General features: G+C 43.7%; 3 protein-coding genes across 8 annotated transcripts in view; 2 read left to right on the top strand and 1 right to left on the bottom strand.

The window, feature by feature from the left end:
* The first annotated feature begins 75 nt into the window (after positions 1-75).
* On the top strand, positions 76-1,741 carry LOC132908892 (general odorant-binding protein 83a-like). Of its 3 annotated transcripts, XM_060963311.1 has the most exons (6): positions 76-869; positions 951-1,026; positions 1,127-1,215; positions 1,306-1,408; positions 1,484-1,548; positions 1,612-1,741. In XM_060963311.1, exons 1-6 carry the CDS (start codon positions 789-791, stop codon positions 1,627-1,629), a joined length of 432 nt encoding a protein of 143 aa, XP_060819294.1. In that variant the 5' UTR covers positions 76-788; the 3' UTR covers positions 1,630-1,741. The 3 variants fall into 3 exon arrangements, with proteins under 3 accessions (XP_060819294.1, XP_060819295.1, XP_060819293.1); XM_060963312.1 differs by lacking the exon at positions 1,484-1,548; XM_060963310.1 differs by having other exon boundaries at positions 1,306-1,548.
* Positions 1,080-17,176, bottom strand: part of LOC132908881 (uncharacterized) — a 30,145-nt gene continuing 14,048 nt past the window's right edge. For 2 of the 4 annotated variants that reach the window (XM_060963278.1, XM_060963277.1), the window contains exons 2-23: positions 15,180-15,703; positions 14,291-14,833; positions 13,749-14,203; positions 12,974-13,657; positions 12,426-12,903; positions 11,396-12,318; positions 11,123-11,292; positions 10,846-11,054; positions 9,991-10,067; positions 6,529-6,628; positions 6,316-6,444; positions 6,039-6,205; positions 5,817-5,970; positions 5,319-5,724; positions 4,952-5,228; positions 4,695-4,876; positions 4,005-4,473; positions 3,713-3,905; positions 3,461-3,606; positions 3,268-3,391; positions 2,833-3,195; positions 1,080-2,700 (exon numbers count right to left, since the gene is read on the bottom strand). In XM_060963278.1, coding sequence (XP_060819261.1) covers positions 1,993-2,700; positions 2,833-3,195; positions 3,268-3,391; positions 3,461-3,606; positions 3,713-3,905; positions 4,005-4,473; positions 4,695-4,876; positions 4,952-5,228; positions 5,319-5,724; positions 5,817-5,970; positions 6,039-6,205; positions 6,316-6,444; positions 6,529-6,628; positions 9,991-10,067; positions 10,846-11,054; positions 11,123-11,292; positions 11,396-12,318; positions 12,426-12,903; positions 12,974-13,657; positions 13,749-14,203; positions 14,291-14,833; positions 15,180-15,329 — 7,107 coding nt within the window. In that variant the 5' untranslated portion in view covers positions 15,330-15,703 and the 3' untranslated portion in view covers positions 1,080-1,992. The remainder of the gene's footprint in view (positions 2,701-2,832; positions 3,196-3,267; positions 3,392-3,460; positions 3,607-3,712; positions 3,906-4,004; positions 4,474-4,694; positions 4,877-4,951; positions 5,229-5,318; positions 5,725-5,816; positions 5,971-6,038; positions 6,206-6,315; positions 6,445-6,528; positions 6,629-9,990; positions 10,068-10,845; positions 11,055-11,122; positions 11,293-11,395; positions 12,319-12,425; positions 12,904-12,973; positions 13,658-13,748; positions 14,204-14,290; positions 14,834-15,179; positions 15,704-17,176) is intronic. The other 2 variants (XM_060963280.1, XM_060963279.1) reach the window with 2 other exon arrangements.
* On the top strand, positions 6,959-8,323 carry LOC132908893 (CXXC motif containing zinc binding protein). Its single transcript, XM_060963313.1, has one exon. The coding sequence runs from the start codon at positions 7,400-7,402 to the stop codon at positions 7,883-7,885; it is 486 nt and encodes a 161-aa protein (XP_060819296.1). The 5' UTR covers positions 6,959-7,399; the 3' UTR covers positions 7,886-8,323.

Genomic DNA, 17,176 nt, shown 5'->3' with positions numbered 1-17,176 from the left:
TCCGCCTTGTGGTTATATATCGCTGAAAGGTGTCGAGACGATACGAAACTGGTGTGATCGTTCAAACTATCCAGTTGATCGCGACTTCCGATGCTCGGATGATCCAATTGCCAATTGAGGTCGCGATTAAATGTGCGCGATACAAATGAAAGGAATGGCCTGCGAGCGAAATAAGCTTCGTTCGAATAACGCGTATTGCCGTGACGCATTTTCTTTTTCGAATCGAAACAACGTTCGATAATAATCTTGCTATCCGTAAGATGTTGCCTAGACAACACACATCGTTTCCCTTATATAGAAAATGGTTCGTGCAATCTTGTGGTCTATTCGTTGGATAGCAGGAAGTAATTAAAGTAGCTAGGAACATGCTCGATTGCACGAAATTCGAACATTAATTGAACGTTTTGCGTTAGTCTGTATTTTACTGTCGGCTGGCTACGTGTTCGATAATTGTGCCTTTGTTGCAATTTACACGGCTGTATTTACGCTAAATGTCTATCGTTGTTGGGGCTTAACTTCTCCTTTAGCTTTTAGACGCTATCATTAGATAAACATCCGATGAAGAAGATGGCGTGTTTGTTTGCCGAGTAAAATGAAATAATTGTATGGCGTATGAATCTGAAATTACGCCAACCGATCCTTTTAGCCGGTTGAAGTGAAAAATGGACGCCTATAAATGGTACGAATTCGTAGCATCGGTATAGAGTCGACTCCGGTGTCTTCGACGTTGCTGACGTGCGTGATCGAATTCCTAATATTTTCATCGACGGCATCGAATTACCGGAGAAATGGGAGCCGCGGCAGTTTCGGTGTCTCTGATTTGTCTTTTAACGTTGCAATTCGTCTTCGTCCACGGAGGTGCCATATCCGTAAGTATTGTAATAGGTATCTCGATTCGCTATTCTTTTTTACATTCTTAATGGAAATGACCTGAATGTTCTACGAACAAGTCGGATCCCGATGACTTCAGGAGAATGACATCCATACATAGAAAGAGGTGTATCGCGGAAAGTAAAACGACTCTTGGTAAGTTGGCGAAATGCGTAGCGACACTTCCCACAGATTCTTCTTTCTCTATGTCGTTTCTTTGCGTCGTTTAAAATCTAACGACGATTTTCTTTTACAGAGGCCATCGAAGGTACGGAATACGGAGAATTTCCTGAAGATGAGAATCTGAAGTGTTACTTTAAATGCGTTCTGGAAAAGTTTAACATGGTAAAGTTCGATGTTGATGCGTTATATTTCCTAGCTAGACAATAATATCGCGTTTCCTATAAAAGAGCGTTGTCGTTTTGCATAGTACAGATGGACAAGAATGGTAAAATAAGATACAACATAATAAAACAAGTAATTCCAGATGTTTACAAAGAGATAGGTAATGAGATGATAGATAGTTGCAAGGACGTCGGTAAGTATTCCATCGATTGTATCGACCGCGAGTTTATCTGCTGTAAATCTATCGTTTTGATCATTATGTTTTTAGACGCGGAAGATAAATGCGAAAAAACTTACTTGTTTATGAAATGCATGTACAACGTCAATCCTATAGTAAGTACGCCAAGATAGCGCAAGTCGTTCTTATAAAAAAGCTTCTTATCTTCTGTTTTCTAGGCGTTTATTGCTCCGTGATCACCATAGAAGTATGACGTTACCATTTGAACAATCGTTATTGTACCGAAACGTAACAAAGTAAAATTATGTTTATTATATCAGCATAATAAAAATATAATTATCTACGAGAGTGACATATATACTTCAGAAACGCAGTAACGAACATTTCATCTTGAAAGTCGGCGTACACATTTACGGCGCCAAGTATTCCGATAAAATTCGGTATTCGCTAAATCGATTCACGTACATAATGTACACAGTACATATAACATGCAACGAGATCGATCATCGATCGACAAGAGATCGTATCGCGTTCGCGAGCGCATTAATCATCGTAACGCTACTGAAAATATCGCGAAACGATCAAAAAATCGATAATAATTACAATTTGCGTGGTTTGGTTTTCCTTTTGTTAATATTCATTATTTGTTCGACTATGATATCGTCCGCTCTCGGATCGACAGGAACAGCTGGTACCGGGGTTTTGGAAATCGGCGCCGATTTTGGCCACCTTTCGATTAAAGCGTTCAGCCATAACCATAATTTTTCCCGATTGAAAAACGCGATTGTGATAAGTATGATAAAAGGTAACGCGACTACGGACGTTTGATTCATATCGCTATGATCGGCCTTACGTTCCGCGTTGAATATTAATTTTACATACTTGAACGATGAATTCGCCTCGAAATAAAAGGGTATGGTTCTATACTTGTGTAACGTATGAGACAACGAAGATTCTAATTGCACAAAGTACTTTTTACCGTCTGCCTGCAACGGAGGCAAATGGACCAGGAAACCAGCATTGTAAGCGCTACCGACCTTACTCAACTGCTGAGTAGTTAATCTTGACGTGTGTATCGGAGAATCGGGTGTATCTTCTTTGCATAGTTTTATCTTCAATGTACGATAGTATTCTGGTTGCATAGACAGCACGTGTACCGAGACGTCGGTACGCGCTATAGGGTAGAACGTAATCAATCGAAGACCTCGAATGTCCGACGAAGTTTGTATGGACGTCGAGGTGGGACTAGTACGTTGAATGTGCGCGTTAACTTCGGCGTTCGGTTTCAGACGGAATGCGTAGGTACACTGTATGAAAGAAAGGACGACAAATTGCTTTCAAAGTTGTTGTTGAAACACTTTTGAGAGGACGAATCTCTTGATCGAGACGAAAACGTAAAAAACGAATAAATTTAAATTACAAGCAAAGATTTCGCTTACCGTTGGCTGAAGCCCCCGGATTCGAAAGCTACCGTTCTCCTCCGTGGTCGCTTCTTCTTGAAGGTTATCACAGTCTCCTTGTCCCTGAACTTCGACTAGCAACCCGGCTTCAGGTTCACCATTTAGCGATGTCACGGAACCGTACGCGCTAAACGCGACCTTTTTCCCGTATAGATCTATCTTTACAGTGGCACCTTCGACGACTTTGATCATTTTCGATGGAGGATCGAAACGGTATTCCTTCATCATGGGTCTCAAATAGTATTCGCCAGGGGACAAAGAATCGAAGATTAATTTCCCATTCTCACCGGTAATGCTGTTCTTTCGATAACTTTGTTCGCCGGACAATGACAGCAGGACACCCTATATATCGCAATAATCAAATCCAACTCCATAATTTATTATCGAGTTTAGTCGCCTCAGATTCGTACGTACCTGTAGAGAAACATTGTCAGCTTGGTCGGAAACCTGTACTACGATTTCAGCCAATTTGTGAGCTGCAAATACTCCGTTGGAATCAGGCCCGGTGATCACAAATTGATTTTTCTCCGCAGTAACGCTATTAACAAACAGCGAAGAATTATAAACGAATGAAATAGAGAAAAGATATAGAATGACGCGTGTGTACCTGTATTCTACTTTTCCATCCAAAGGACCGATATTGTACGTTCCATCTTCTTGTGTGTCCACCTTGTGTATAGGTACAGCTTTGTCATTACCAAATATTTTCACGGTAACTCCTCCCAATGGTGGATTGATTCTACCAGTAATTATCTGTACGATAGGCAGCAAGGTGTAAACGGTAACATGTACCCCAATCGTGACGAGGAATTTGAGCGAACGCGTTTAAGCACTTTGAGCGAACAATTACAGCACTCACCTTCCCTAAGTCGCCCACAAACGTAGCAATGTCGTCTTGGCAATCGTTCACACCTAATACCTTCAGCGATGTCGGAACGAATAGAAGGACATTTGATAACGGTGTTATTGTGTAAACGTTATCTGTTTTTGCCTTAAATTCGAATTTATATTTATACAAATCTTCGTGACGCGTTGATTTCAATGGACCAAGTCTATGTAATAGAAATGACGCAAACGTTAACGAATCGAGTCAGATGTGAAATGTGAAGATACAATAAAGTTGTATAAAAATACGGCACATGTTCACTTACATCATAACCTCACCCGCTGCATTCTCGATTTTTACTTTAATTTCATCTAACGCCGATCGACTTAAAATGTTTCCTATATGACTGTGCTCCGTCGAATGTAATAAAATAGGCGAAACAGTGTTCGTATCCCATGTGTGAGACAATTTCTCGTAAACGTGGCAACTCTTTGGCGTAAATATATACGTTCCGGGTTCCGATACGCAATGCTTCGTGCTTCCTTTGTTCAGAGCTAACGTTAATTTTTTCAATTCATCCGCTTTCGAATATTCAACCGTGGTGTCGTGAGAAGATATGAAAGTGACAGAAAATCCAGTTTGTTCAAAGGGCGGTAATTCGGATCGTTCTGAAGTTATAGAAATTCTGTAGCTGGGATTCGCCCAACAAAAAACATCATTGTCTATTAACACCTCGTAATGGCCGGGTAATACGTCCGTAAATTGGTATTGGCCAGCTGCATGATCAAAGGAAACTTTACAGACAAAACGGTAGTATCGAGTGGATTAATTGCTCGATATGACCACGACAATAAGAACGCGTTGTAATTAATTGTTCTATAGAGACCCGTATCATCGAAGTGTGAAATAAAATTTATTTTTTTATTTCAACGCATGCTTATTGTCGCAGAATTTCCAAAAGCGAGAGATCAATAACAATCAGATACGAAAGGTATAAGGTAAAACAAAATCTAACCTTTTGTTTGAATTGTTTTTATCGTGATACCGTCCAGTACCTTCAACGTTACGGATGCCTGACTGCAATCGATTTCTGGTAAACACTTTACCGTTCCTGTTAACGTAGCTTTTAATTGTAAGAAGTTAATGTCGCCCACCGGTCGGGACGACACGTAGATGGTTTCTTGCAGTGGGAAAAATCTGAAAACGTATCAATGTCAAGAGATATCGAGAAAATTGAATAAAAATGCAAAAAGCCAACGACAATGAACTTACTGTAGACCTTTAGCTCTCTCTTCCGCACTTACAATAACGCTTAATTGATACGTATCAGGAGTGAGATAGGTGGAAAATTCACCTGTTATCGCATCTATTCCAATTTCTTTGACAAACGTGGTAGCCGTGTTCTGGATGGAAACTTTTCGATGATCTGAACCTCTCTCCGCCGATAAACTAACTTTGCCACGAACTTTATACGCTGTTGGTATCAAAACGGGAAGTTCCGGAGAATTGGGAGAGATCTTGAGCGATTTGTCATTGAACAGTAAGTCCTCTGAGGGTTATAGAAAGTGAAACGCAAGATAAATAACTGAAATTCGTATTTTCCGCAGAAAGGCAATAATTGAGCTTGAACTTGGCGTACCGCTTTCAGCTTTCAGAATATATTGACCGGCTTTTACATTATCAAATACATATTTTCCGTGTTCATTCGTTATAGCGATTTGCTTCTGAGAAAGTAAAACTTTCGCTCCTGGTAAAGGATCTCCATTGATAGCGGTACGGACGACACCATTTACCGTAAAACCGGTAACTTTAAATCCTTGACGTAATAGGACGCTGCTGTGATTCACTTTGAACGACAATTCAGGCGGTTGAACGTCAAATTTAGTTTGAGCACCGACATAACACGGAACAAGTTTATATTCGCCAGGTGATAAACTTGGAAACATGAATTTACCACTTTTATCCGACGAAACGTGACAAAGTGGCTTTCTAGATTCGAGATCTTTACTTATAGGTGTCGTTGCGCAATTCCTAGCTACACCGTTCTAAGCAAACGCAAGACAAATAGATCAAATTTTGTTAATTTTGCAAGGTGCACAGGAGAAATATCAGAAAGAAAAATATAAGAAACTCTTACTCCAAACAATACAAATGTTACGCCGCTAACTGCTTCTTCTTCACTGGTAACTCGACCACTCACGTCGTATCCATAAATTACCAGACTATCGTTAGGAAGTTCTGTGTTGCCTTCTTGTACCGTTACTTTCACAGTATTTACTTTCAACATCCATCTAAAGAATAAAGTAATGCAACGTGACGTGTGTCGTAAGACAATTAAGTCAAACCTGATGAAACTCACGTGGGATGGGACGCAACGAGTACATATTGTCCAGGTTGTATGGGGGTAAAATAAAATATACCACCTTCCATGGTAACCGTTGTACCAACAGGAACTTGCTTGTTGCTTTCTTTATACAATGATACTGTAACACCTTTAGGACCAGAATCCGATCCTAAACTGGTAACCTAAATCGTATTATATTTCTTAACAATATTGCCAATAATTTGTAGAATAATTTTTATCGCTCCATATATATTAGATTTTGTATAAAACGTATTTCATGTGGATAGTTTACCCTGCCTGTGATACCAAAACCTTTGAAGGTAAAATTAATATCTTTGCCTTTGCTGCAGGCATCTGTAATTCCATCTACGACCAATAAAATTTCTGTAGGTTCGAAACTCCATCCCCTAGGTGGATCCACCTAAATATATATATATGAACAGAAATGAAAATGAACAGAAAACAGCAGGTTATTATGAAGTTTTCTTGTATTGTTTCTTATTACCTTCAAAACGTATTCCCCTTTATCGTACAAAGGAAGGAAATAATATCCATTGTTAGGGGCACACTCCGTAGAATCTTTGAGGCTACCAGATTTTGTATATCTAAATAGGTTGAAAGTTTAAATCGTTATCTATCGTAATTTGCGTTGTAATTTGATTTGGTCAGGAACTGCTCGATAAACTACTCACAACTTTATTTGTACTTTAGCAAAATCGATGTCGGCATGACTTTTTAAAAATCCACCACAACCTAAAATATCTTCTGCATTAGAATACGTGGTTAGAATATAAAAACAAACTGCAGAAAGAAAGGTTGTTTGTCTCATGCTTGTTTCTTTTGTCCGCTATTCGTAAATATTCAGGCTACGAACAACGCGATCACTGCAAGGATTTTGTACGAGACCTGATTAGACCATTGCCAAAGCACTGACTCGTGTAATACATGTACACTGACTGAATGTACGATTATAGATGAAAAACTAAATTGTAGAATATCTGTTAAATCATTTTCTACATTACCAACGGGTGTTCTACTCATGCGCACATACACGATTCAAATTCTACTTTAACTATTTACGATACGTTTATAATACTTTGTTTAAAAGTAGCTCTCGATTGATAGTATAGTATGCAAAGGAGACAATTTGTGCAGAAGCGTCCATGTGCTGTTACTTGTGCAATTAATTGTATGAAGAGAAATATCGTTTGTACGTTTACGAATCGTTCGTTTGTAACATAACCTCAATAAGGTTATATTATTTTAATAAATATACATATAATATAATAATAATATAGGACATACATATAATAATATAGGAAACATCAAGGCACGTGTGGAACTGTCGTAAAGGGAGAGAGCTAGATCTTATCAGAATGGTAAAGATAGCGTTTCAGATAAAAGCTACGTTAGAAAATATAGAGGAACTGAAACCATCGGGAACAGAATTTAGATGGTACCTCAAATTTACTTGTTGCAACTGTGGCGAAGTATCGGAAAAATGGAATTACGTATCCTTGAGCGAGTCCATTCCAAACCAAAGAGGAAACTCGGTGAATCATTTTGTGAGCAAATGCAAACTTTGTTCTCGCGAAAATTCCATGAGCATCTTGGAGGATTCCATCAAATCGTTCCTGGCGAACGATCAGGAGAAATTCCAAACGATAGCGATATTCGATTGTCGAGGCCTCGAACCTAGTGATTTCTCAGCAAGAGAAGGATGGACTGCTAAAGCCGTAAACGATGGAAAAGTATTTACAGATGTAGATTTAAGCGAAGGAGAGTGGGTTGATTATTGCGACAAGATTAAAGAACCTGTTGGAATTTATGAGATAGAACACAGATTTGAAAGAATGAAATAATAAGTTTTAAGCGCTATCACGTTGTTACTGCGATCGATTCACACCTAATGGGATATTCTACGAAAGATAGAAATACTTTGAATTCGATATAAATTTCACAAAAACAGAGGAGATAGGTTCTCTTTTAGCTTTGTGTCTCTTCCTTGTTTGCTCGTCTTTCCACTACTCGGCCGATACTCTACTTTAATGGTATTCTGTTGAACAATTTGTTCCAATGTACATACATGTGTAATGTGCATACATATATTTAAGTACTTATGTAAGCAGAGACATTCAAAGCTGCCTATATTGATTTGAAATTTGTAATTTTCTAAACTAGACAATAAAAAGCTATTTGTTTGTTGCCATTGAAAACGTAGAATATGATTTACACGTTCTTGCACATTCATGTATACACAAGTCTACTATAATATGATAAATACATATTTATAATACGAACAGGATAGATACTTGCTATTGCTACAACTAAGCTAGGCAAAGAAAAAGTAAGACGATCTACGGTAGTTAGCGACATCGTTAAATCGTGTAGGAAAGAAAACCAAGGTAAACGAATGCACATTTCCAACGACGTAATATAATTTATTCATAATCATATAAAAAAAGACCATTTAATCTCGTAAATGGTTTAGTACAGAGGAAATTTGCAACAATAATTTTATAACTCTTCCAAGTTGATTGAATATTGCCGATTATACCCTGCACCTGAATAACCGGGTGACTAGCATTGCGCGTTAGCAGGGGGGAGGTTGAAAATTTTATTCGTTAACCAATCAACAAGCCATAGAAGAGTTCGAACAAGACTAGTCAACTATGCGATTAGAACTCGTTCTTCAGTGCGTACTTACCTTCGGAATGTTTCGGTCTACTTAATTAGTTAAGGTAATGAAAACCATAAAGACGATGACGATGATACTGCTAAACAATAATAATAGTACTAGTAATAGTAACGATAATGATGATAATGATGACGATGATGATGGTGATAATAGCGATATAAAGTCGTCATACTGAACAACAATATTCAGTTAGGAAATTTTTGTAGTAACGTATCAGCATAACCTCGACGTATCACGTTTACGTTAATTCAGATCGGAACGAGTATCTCCGCGTAAGAAAATTATAGTCGCAATAATAATGACAATGATGATAATAACGATGACGACGATGTTGATGATGGCAATGACGATAACAATATTCGTTTACTTGTATAAAGTAAAAATAAAGTAGAAATTAAATCTTCTCGAAGGAAAAATTAAACATATATATATATATGTGTGTATATGTATACGAGTATATAGATACACACGTATCGGGTATAAAAGTTGCGAATGAATTGACCTGAGCCAACCGTGATTCACTGTGAAATTAATAGGTATTTCACGTGTTACGGCGTTAACTTTAAAACTGGCTAAGAAAGTTGCGATCACAGTTCCCAACGAAACGGGGCAAATAAATCACAAGAGAGGATCAAGAAAGAAAGAAAGAAAAAAAAAAAAAAAAAGAAACGATATTACGACATTGTATAGTCGATAACTGGCTAACTAGCTAGCGTACTAGTATTCGCTACCACTATTGTTCTCTAACATCTTTTACTATGGTCTCTAGCACATCTAACACAAACATAAATATCGTGTGCGTATTATGAATTGTCGTCTCTTACCGAGAGAGAACTCGAAACGTATATGTAAATCACAAAGAAATAATTGTCATCGAACACTTAAGTCTAAAGATATAATATGTCGATAACGCTATCAGTCTATTCTCAGAAAAATATCACCGTGACTGAAAGTATTTTTCGTCTATTAGACCGTCAGAGTTGAATATCATCGACGCCGAATCAGCGAGAGAGAATTATATTTTACGCAAGGAATCGAACGAAGGGAGAATCGAACTGATCGTCGACGGTAAGAATTCGATTCTGACGATCTTGGAAGATCTCTCGACGATTTCTCCACGCGAATCAATATCATTTTTCTACGAAACCCAGAAGAAAATATTCTAGTAGTAGCTTTCTAATATTACGAACGTCTATATAGCATATGATGCTATTATCAACTAAACGATTCTATACTACCGTGCTAGATTATTATCTTTGGTATACTAACGGGAAATGTTTGTTCCGACCGACCGACGGAATCGACGACAACTTTGCTCCTAGTCCGTTCTTACTTTGACAGTTTATCTTCGGAAGTAGCAAGTACGAAGTAGAAATAGGAACATTACGAGTTAATATATGTATGTGTATGAGAAAATTGGGATACCGGCGAATGCTGTCGACGCGAGAATTAATCTACGAATAGGCCCGTGAAAGTACGCGAATCGTTTGTGATCGTTAAGTTAAAAAACAAATTCCAAAAAAAAAAAAAAAAGAAAAAAGAAAAAATAAGAGGCGAAGAAAAAGAAATCGCGATAAGAGCATATTCCTCGTAAGAACAGTGAATCGAAAAAGACTTTGTTCCACCGGATGCGATTCTTCCTGAAACGACTCGAAGGTGATCGCGTACAGTCGCGGCGGCGTAATCTTTTTTAAACACGTCGAGCAAAAAGCGCGAGAACAATGCCCAGAAAATATTTCATATTCTTAATTTTGACATCCTTACCGTATAAACAGGCAGAAAAATAGATCGATTCCCTTCTAAACGAATAGATAGATAGAAATTCGGCTAGATCGCGTCGATCATCGTCGTTTCACGGTGACTCGACGCGTTTCGCGAGCATCGCACGTGACAATTCGGCGGGAATGTTACACGACGAAGAGCGTAACCGTGTGTCGCGCCTAAGTTGTTCGTCGCTCGATGATCTTCGATGCGCGAATCGTCGTCGCCGTCGTCGTTGTCGTCGTCGTGATTGTTCCACAGCGACACGACCGGCCGGATTCGCCGATCGCGAGCCAATTTTACGAGGAGATGTCGATTCTTTAGGATTTCGCGATCGGTTCAGGGCATTCGATCGGTCATTACCGGTTCCAAACACGTCTGCTTCAAAGTCGCCGACTGATCCTCGAGACTTCGCTTCAGGCCCTCAATCGTTTGCATCAGCATTTGTCTTCGCAGTCGGGACAATCGATGCTGGAAGATCTGCGAATCCTGAGCGCTTACGGACGCGTTTGCGGCCAACCGTTCTTGCCGAAGCCTGGCCACTTTTTCTTTCAGAGATCTCCTCGAATCATCTGTGAACGACAAGGACAGCGTAGATAGTTGCGTGTACTTGTCGCGACTCATCGTACGGCCTGCTTACCGGTATCGTCGGTGGCGGTATCCCCGTCCGAATTTCTCAACGTGACGTGCTCCCCTAAAGTCTTTTGTATCCTGCCGTAGGTAGCACTGCCTGCGTACACCTTCCTTTTGACCGGTTCGCTTTGCGGACAATAGGAGGATCCTTCCTTTATGGGACCCATATCGACTGACCTGCAAAGATGAAAAAGAGCGTTGTATGAAACTGGTGCCTCTAACAAGATCGGCGGATACGGGGGAACGTGGGTGTCAAGGATGTAGCGTTCGACGCGCTAACCTGAAAGTCATCAGAGGTGCTCGCCTCCTGACGTCGCATCTTTCCTCCGAGTCCGAGGAACTCGACGTTACTCCCTCCTCCTTGGTTACGGCGTTGAGCGACGATCTCGAGGTGCGAAGTTCTCTTCGACTTGCTCCGGGGAAAGAATCCGTGTGCGCTAGAAAGGTGCAACGAGGCCTGTTGACGAGATAAGGGGAAGTTTGAGAGCGCGTGGCGCACTGATCCGAACCGACGATACCGTTGCAATTGAACATCGTCGCTGCCGATGGCGAATTGGTCGTGGACGCAGTGGCCATTCTCGCGTTTACTCGCCGTCCGTCGTAATCGTCGGGATCCTGATTCTCGTAGACTCTCGGCCGAGAGCAACGAAGCATACTTTTATCGGGTGACTGGCGTTGGCTCACGGTCGTCGTCGCCTTTCTTCTCGAAGCGAGAGGAGAGTCGATGGAGCATTTGATCGAGCTCGATTGGAACGTGGCCGCTGTCGTACAGGGCACCGGTGGGGAAACGTTTCGCTCGACGAATCGTCGCATCGGGGAACATGGTTGAACGAATTGCTGCCTCTTGGGACTGGTATGCTCGAGATCCTTGATGCTGCCACTCTGCAATTCCGGCTGCGAGTTCCTACTCTTGGAGAGGGCAAGTTCGATGTTCAGCTCTGTATTTTTGATCAGTTCGACCCGTTTGTTGGTCAGTCCGTTGTGAAACTTTCGCGAGGGTGACGGTACGACGGGTAGGCTGGTTTGATTCTTTTGCATGTTCACCAAAATGTTTTCTGCCTCGAGGATCAATTCTCGATACTTTTTGTCCGCTTCCTTATCGGCCTCGATCAGAGCGATCTCGGAGGCGAACGTTGTCATATAGGTGTTGTTGTCGGTGGTAGTTAGCCGCCGCCTGACGAGGTTTCCGTTCACGTAGCTCACCTGTAGATCGAAAGAAAAAAAAAGAGGACCGATATATCGGTGTAATCGGTATACGTAGCATAGGCCGATATACGTAGATAAGTAGAAATTAGAGCGCGCGCGCGTACCGAGTTGGAACGTCTCTTGACGACATCAAGATCACCGGTGACGAGCCGGCCGGCAGACGATCGTTCGTCGGTCGTTCGCAGCGGTGACAAATTTTTGTTCACGTCGCAATTTTGTTTCTTGCGACGCAAACAAATCGGCGTACCACCGACGCTTCTACTACCCTGATTGAAGCCCGAGTTTTTAAGCAGCATTCTCTCGACCAGCACGCGGTTTAAGTTCGCCGCCGTTTCTTCTTCGTCGTCGTCGTCGTCGTCGTCGTTGTCGTCGTCGTTGTTGTCGTCGTCGTCACCGTTACGCTCGTTATTCCGACCAATGACTCCTATTACGGTGGTATTCGGATCGCGTTTGTCGACATTCGGTTTCCTGCGCTGAGAGCATCTCTTTTTCCGTTTTTCGCTCGACTGCTGCTTCTCGTCCGTTGGTTGCTTCTTGTGTCGCGACGTTTGCTTCTTCGCGGTATTCTTCGCGCTGATCGTTCTGCGAACAGAGTCGTGACGCGTTTCATCGCCGACAGGAAATAGAATTTGCGCATGCACGTACGCCTTACCTCTGAAGCATCGCCGCCGCGGCCGCCGTCGCCGCGTCGTCTCTGTTCCTCCGCTTCATCAACGACTCTCGCAGTCTGCTGCTGCGTCGAGCGAGTTCGCCGGCGAACGCGAAATAAGTACAGTGTCCGGTGTTGGTGAAACGTCCGGTGCAATCGAGATTGTCGAGATCGAGGAACGAACCGTTGTCGATATAGTCGAAGTCATCGTTGCCGAGAGGATCGTTTTCATCGGCGCCGTCTCTAACGGCGTCCAGATCCGACAGAGATTCGATGTAGTCCTCGCAATCGGTCGGATCGCTGTCCGACAAAATGTCCGTCTCCTTCTCGTAAACGTAACTTTCGTCGAATTTTCCCATCATCTCGTTCAAGGTGATATCGTCTTCGGATGATCTGGCGCTTCGCGTGATCGACGACGCGGACGAACCGTTTCTATTACCGTTTCCGTTTCCATTTTCCTTCTCGTTGCCGTTCCTATTTCCGTCCTCGTTGTCGTTGCTGCTACTACCGCCGGTACCGTTGCTACCGGCAACGCTGCTTACGTTGCTACCGCCGTCGCAGCTGCTGCTGTTGGTGCTACTGCCGCTACTGCTGCTGCTGCTACTGCTGCTGTTGCGTCTTTGCACGGACAAAGCTATCTTTGGCCGAATCTCCATGCCAGACGCTATTCTCCAATTTTGATTTATCCTACGAGAAAGATTTGGATTCGAATAAGGAAGGCGATCGTGTCGTTTCGATGGCGGAATTCGAGATGCAAAGAGAACTCTGATATACTAACGGACTCCTTCCGGCGCTCAGACTCTCCTGTTTCAGTTCTCTTCTGGCTCGTCCTACTCGCGCACTGCTCGCGTTTACGTCACTCGCGCTCCCTGACGATTCCGTGAGCTTCAGGCCGGAACCGCTGCTGGTATCGTCGATATTCGATCTCGATTTGAAGCCGCCGGTGGTGGTACTCGAGCCGGAAGAGTTGGCCGACAGCCACGGATTCGTTCGGATTCGCGAGCGTTCGCGCGGCGATTGTACGGTCGGTGAGAGTAATGGCGGCGGTATGGAGGAAGGAGGCGGTGGCTCGGTCAAGTTGCTCCTCGAAGATTCGGCCGAGAAGGATTCCTCGGTCCGCCTCTCCTTCGGTAACGCCGTTCGCTGTACCGAGAGATCCTCTTCCGGACGACGATCGCCGATCTGTTTGGCAAAGCGAATCGCGTCACTTTGCGACGTCCGTCGAGTCGATATCTAAAAGGACGAAGACGCGAGTCTGTTCCTCTCCGTTGAATCGGTGCTGCGTGACCAACGACAACGGATCCCGAACGGGATACGTACCTTACTCGTCCTGCCGTACTCGTTGGATCGAACGACGTCTTTCCCCGACTTGTCCATCGTCGTGGTTGCCGTAGAGAACATCGCGACACAGCCAGAGACGGAAGGTTCGACGTTGCCCTCGAACCTTCCATGTCTGCCGCGTCCCGAGACCAAAGAAGCGGAGGCGATCGGCAAATCCGACGAATCGCTCGGTTTCTTCGGTCTGCCGTTGTTGTTGTTGTTATTGTTTTTGCTGCTACTGTTGTTGTTGTTGTTGTTACCGTAGTTGCCTGTGGCTGTGCCGGCATTGGCGTTGGCGTTACTCTGAAAGTAATGGGTGCCTGTCCTGATGTTGATGTAATATTCCGGTGGATAACTGGTTCCGGGTGAGGTACCGTCCGTCGAGTATCCGGTACTGTAGGCGCTTTCCGGAGAAGAGAGGTTGACGCTACCGGTGCCCGCCGACGTACCAGAGGACGCGGTCACAGTACCGCATCGATTACCATCCTCTGCGTGCAATCGAATTTCGTCCACGTTCCTCGACGGCGAATCTACCGGATGAACCTGCGAATCCAGACGATCTAAAGTCGGCAACCGTTGTCACGATTCTTCCGAAATCGAGGAGAGACAGAAAGGCTGATACGGAAGAAAGTTGAAGCGGCCTGGTCGAAAGCGGAGGAGTCGACTGCCGTGTACGACCGGTATACGGTCTCTAATTGGATAGCTGCTAGAGGAAAGCGAGTCGATGGAAGCAAAAGGTGAGAGAAAGAGAGAGCGCGATGCCGTTGCACGTCTCTTCGCTCGTTTGCTCCGCGATTCTCGTTTTCACCTTTGAGAGAACAGAGGAGACCGTCGCGGCAAAAGAGCACCAAGAGGGAGTTTCGTACCGTCGACATGGAAACATACTCACTTGGTGCAACGCGGGAGACCTGTGAGACCCGTTTCGAGGAGAATTGGAATTGGAGTCGAAACCCTTTTCCCCCTTGCCCTTTCGGTCCTTCTTCTTTTTCGATCGCACGATATGTGCTTCCATCCATGTGCGCAGTTTCGTTCCAAACATGGTGCGCGACGGTGATCGGCCAACGGTGCGCGGGTCTTACTTCGAAAATCAGCTGTCCTCCTGCCGCGTTCGAGGTTGCAGATCTGTTCCAGGATCGTCCAATTCGACTCGCGTTCGATCACGGCGGTGGTGACATCGGCGCTGACGGCGACGACGCTGACGACGTCATCGACGGCGATGACGAGAATCGATCCATTTCGCGAGCAAGCCAGCCTAGAGCGATCAAGCCGATCAAAGTTTCCGCAAGCTCGCGAACGTTTCTTGTTGTCGCCAATTTCTAGCCTGTCGCCGTTCGTCCGATTAGCGTGGAAGGCCGACACGTTGCTCGTTCTCCTCGCACCTTGTCCATTCCTCGACGACGCGACCCAACAGATCTGAAACAAAACGCAAGAGAAGGATATACTTAGATCGTCCTGATTGTGTCCTGATCGGCCGCCACGGAAAAGCTCAATTTCAGAAGGAGAATCGAACCATGAGCATGCACGAGCAGCGGCATTGCAACGTTGCTCGTTTTGTCCGCCTCGATGCGCACACCGCACAAAGTTATCGTCTGTTTAGTTTCGTTCGAAACCCGAATCTACTTTATCGATCAACTACACCGTTCCTCTCGGTGACCTTGGAAGATTTCTCTCGATAAAGCGTTCGAGGAGAAAATTATGTCTATCTTTTACGGCTTATCATTATTATGGATATGACGCATCTGTCTTCGAGCAGCGGCGAAATTTTACGCGATGAGAAGAAAAGTCGAAGGAGAAGCTAAAGATGCGCGAATAAAAAAGAAAATAGGAAAGCAAAGAGAAAGGGAGGAGAGGAAAATGTGTTTCCGATCGGTGGCAAAAACGATCCGAGGGGAAAGAAGAAATTCGGGTCGCGGAAGGGGTGAAAACTCCCGCTTGTTTTCGACGCAGCGGCACAGCGCCACCTGCTGCCTAAGTTTAACCTTTCTCGGTTAGCGAAGAAAAAAGAACCAGTGGCTAGGTTCTGAGATACAGGGAATCGTAGTAAAAGAGGCAGAGAAAGAGGGGAAGTGGACTTCGGTTTACAATATTTCGCGAAAGAGAGCACAGCGACGAACGGAAGACGCGCGGGTTAAGGCGATTAAAAACTCGCAAAGTCGAGGTTCGTCATTTCGAAAAAATCGTCGACTCGGAGAAAACGCCGCGGCACGAAACGTGCGTCGTTCCATTGTGCTATCCTGGACGAAAGAGGAACACACGCCGAACGAGAAACGTAAGGAGAAAACAATCGACCAGGACAATGGCCGATCCGCTACGCTACGCTATATACAGTGGTTTCATCTTCATTGTCTAGTCATCGTAGGATACAAAGCCGGCGAGCTCGCGCGTTCGCGGTTACGATTTTCACTTGAATTTACAGTTGGAAATTATTTCTTTTTTTTTCTGGATTACGTTGTTAGTTGCAAGGGATGGCGTTCTCGAGAACTAGCAGCCTTTATTTTGCCCAAAGACTTGAATTTCGTTGGACGCACTCGCAAACTGATATCGTGTTTCCGACGGCGAAGAAAGATATCGAAAGTAGAGCGCGGTAGCGTGCAACGATGTTCCGAGAAGAGGAAGAAAAAAGTCGATGGAATCGATGCGAAGTTATCGTTGCGAGGCGCGTATAAAGAAAGAAGCGCGGTCCTTAACCCTTCGATCGCACGTCGAATAGCGAAGAGGTCGGAGTGCGATCACCGTACGCTTAACGAGGATGTGATTAATTGGATTAAGACGCAACGTCGCTCGCTAGGATAAAAATAATCGACCCATTATTGATTATAATTTTTTCGCGCGAGCGAGCTAACGCGTGAACGTACGACAATCCTCGGAATGTAGAGCCGCTTTCGG

The sequence above is a fragment of the Bombus pascuorum genome, chromosome 7 (genome assembly GCF_905332965.1).
Source record: "Bombus pascuorum chromosome 7, iyBomPasc1.1, whole genome shotgun sequence".
NCBI classification, from domain to species: domain Eukaryota; kingdom Metazoa; phylum Arthropoda; class Insecta; order Hymenoptera; family Apidae; genus Bombus; species Bombus pascuorum.
Note: the sequence above shows the minus strand (reverse complement) of the source record. Positions and strands in the feature narration are given on the sequence as shown.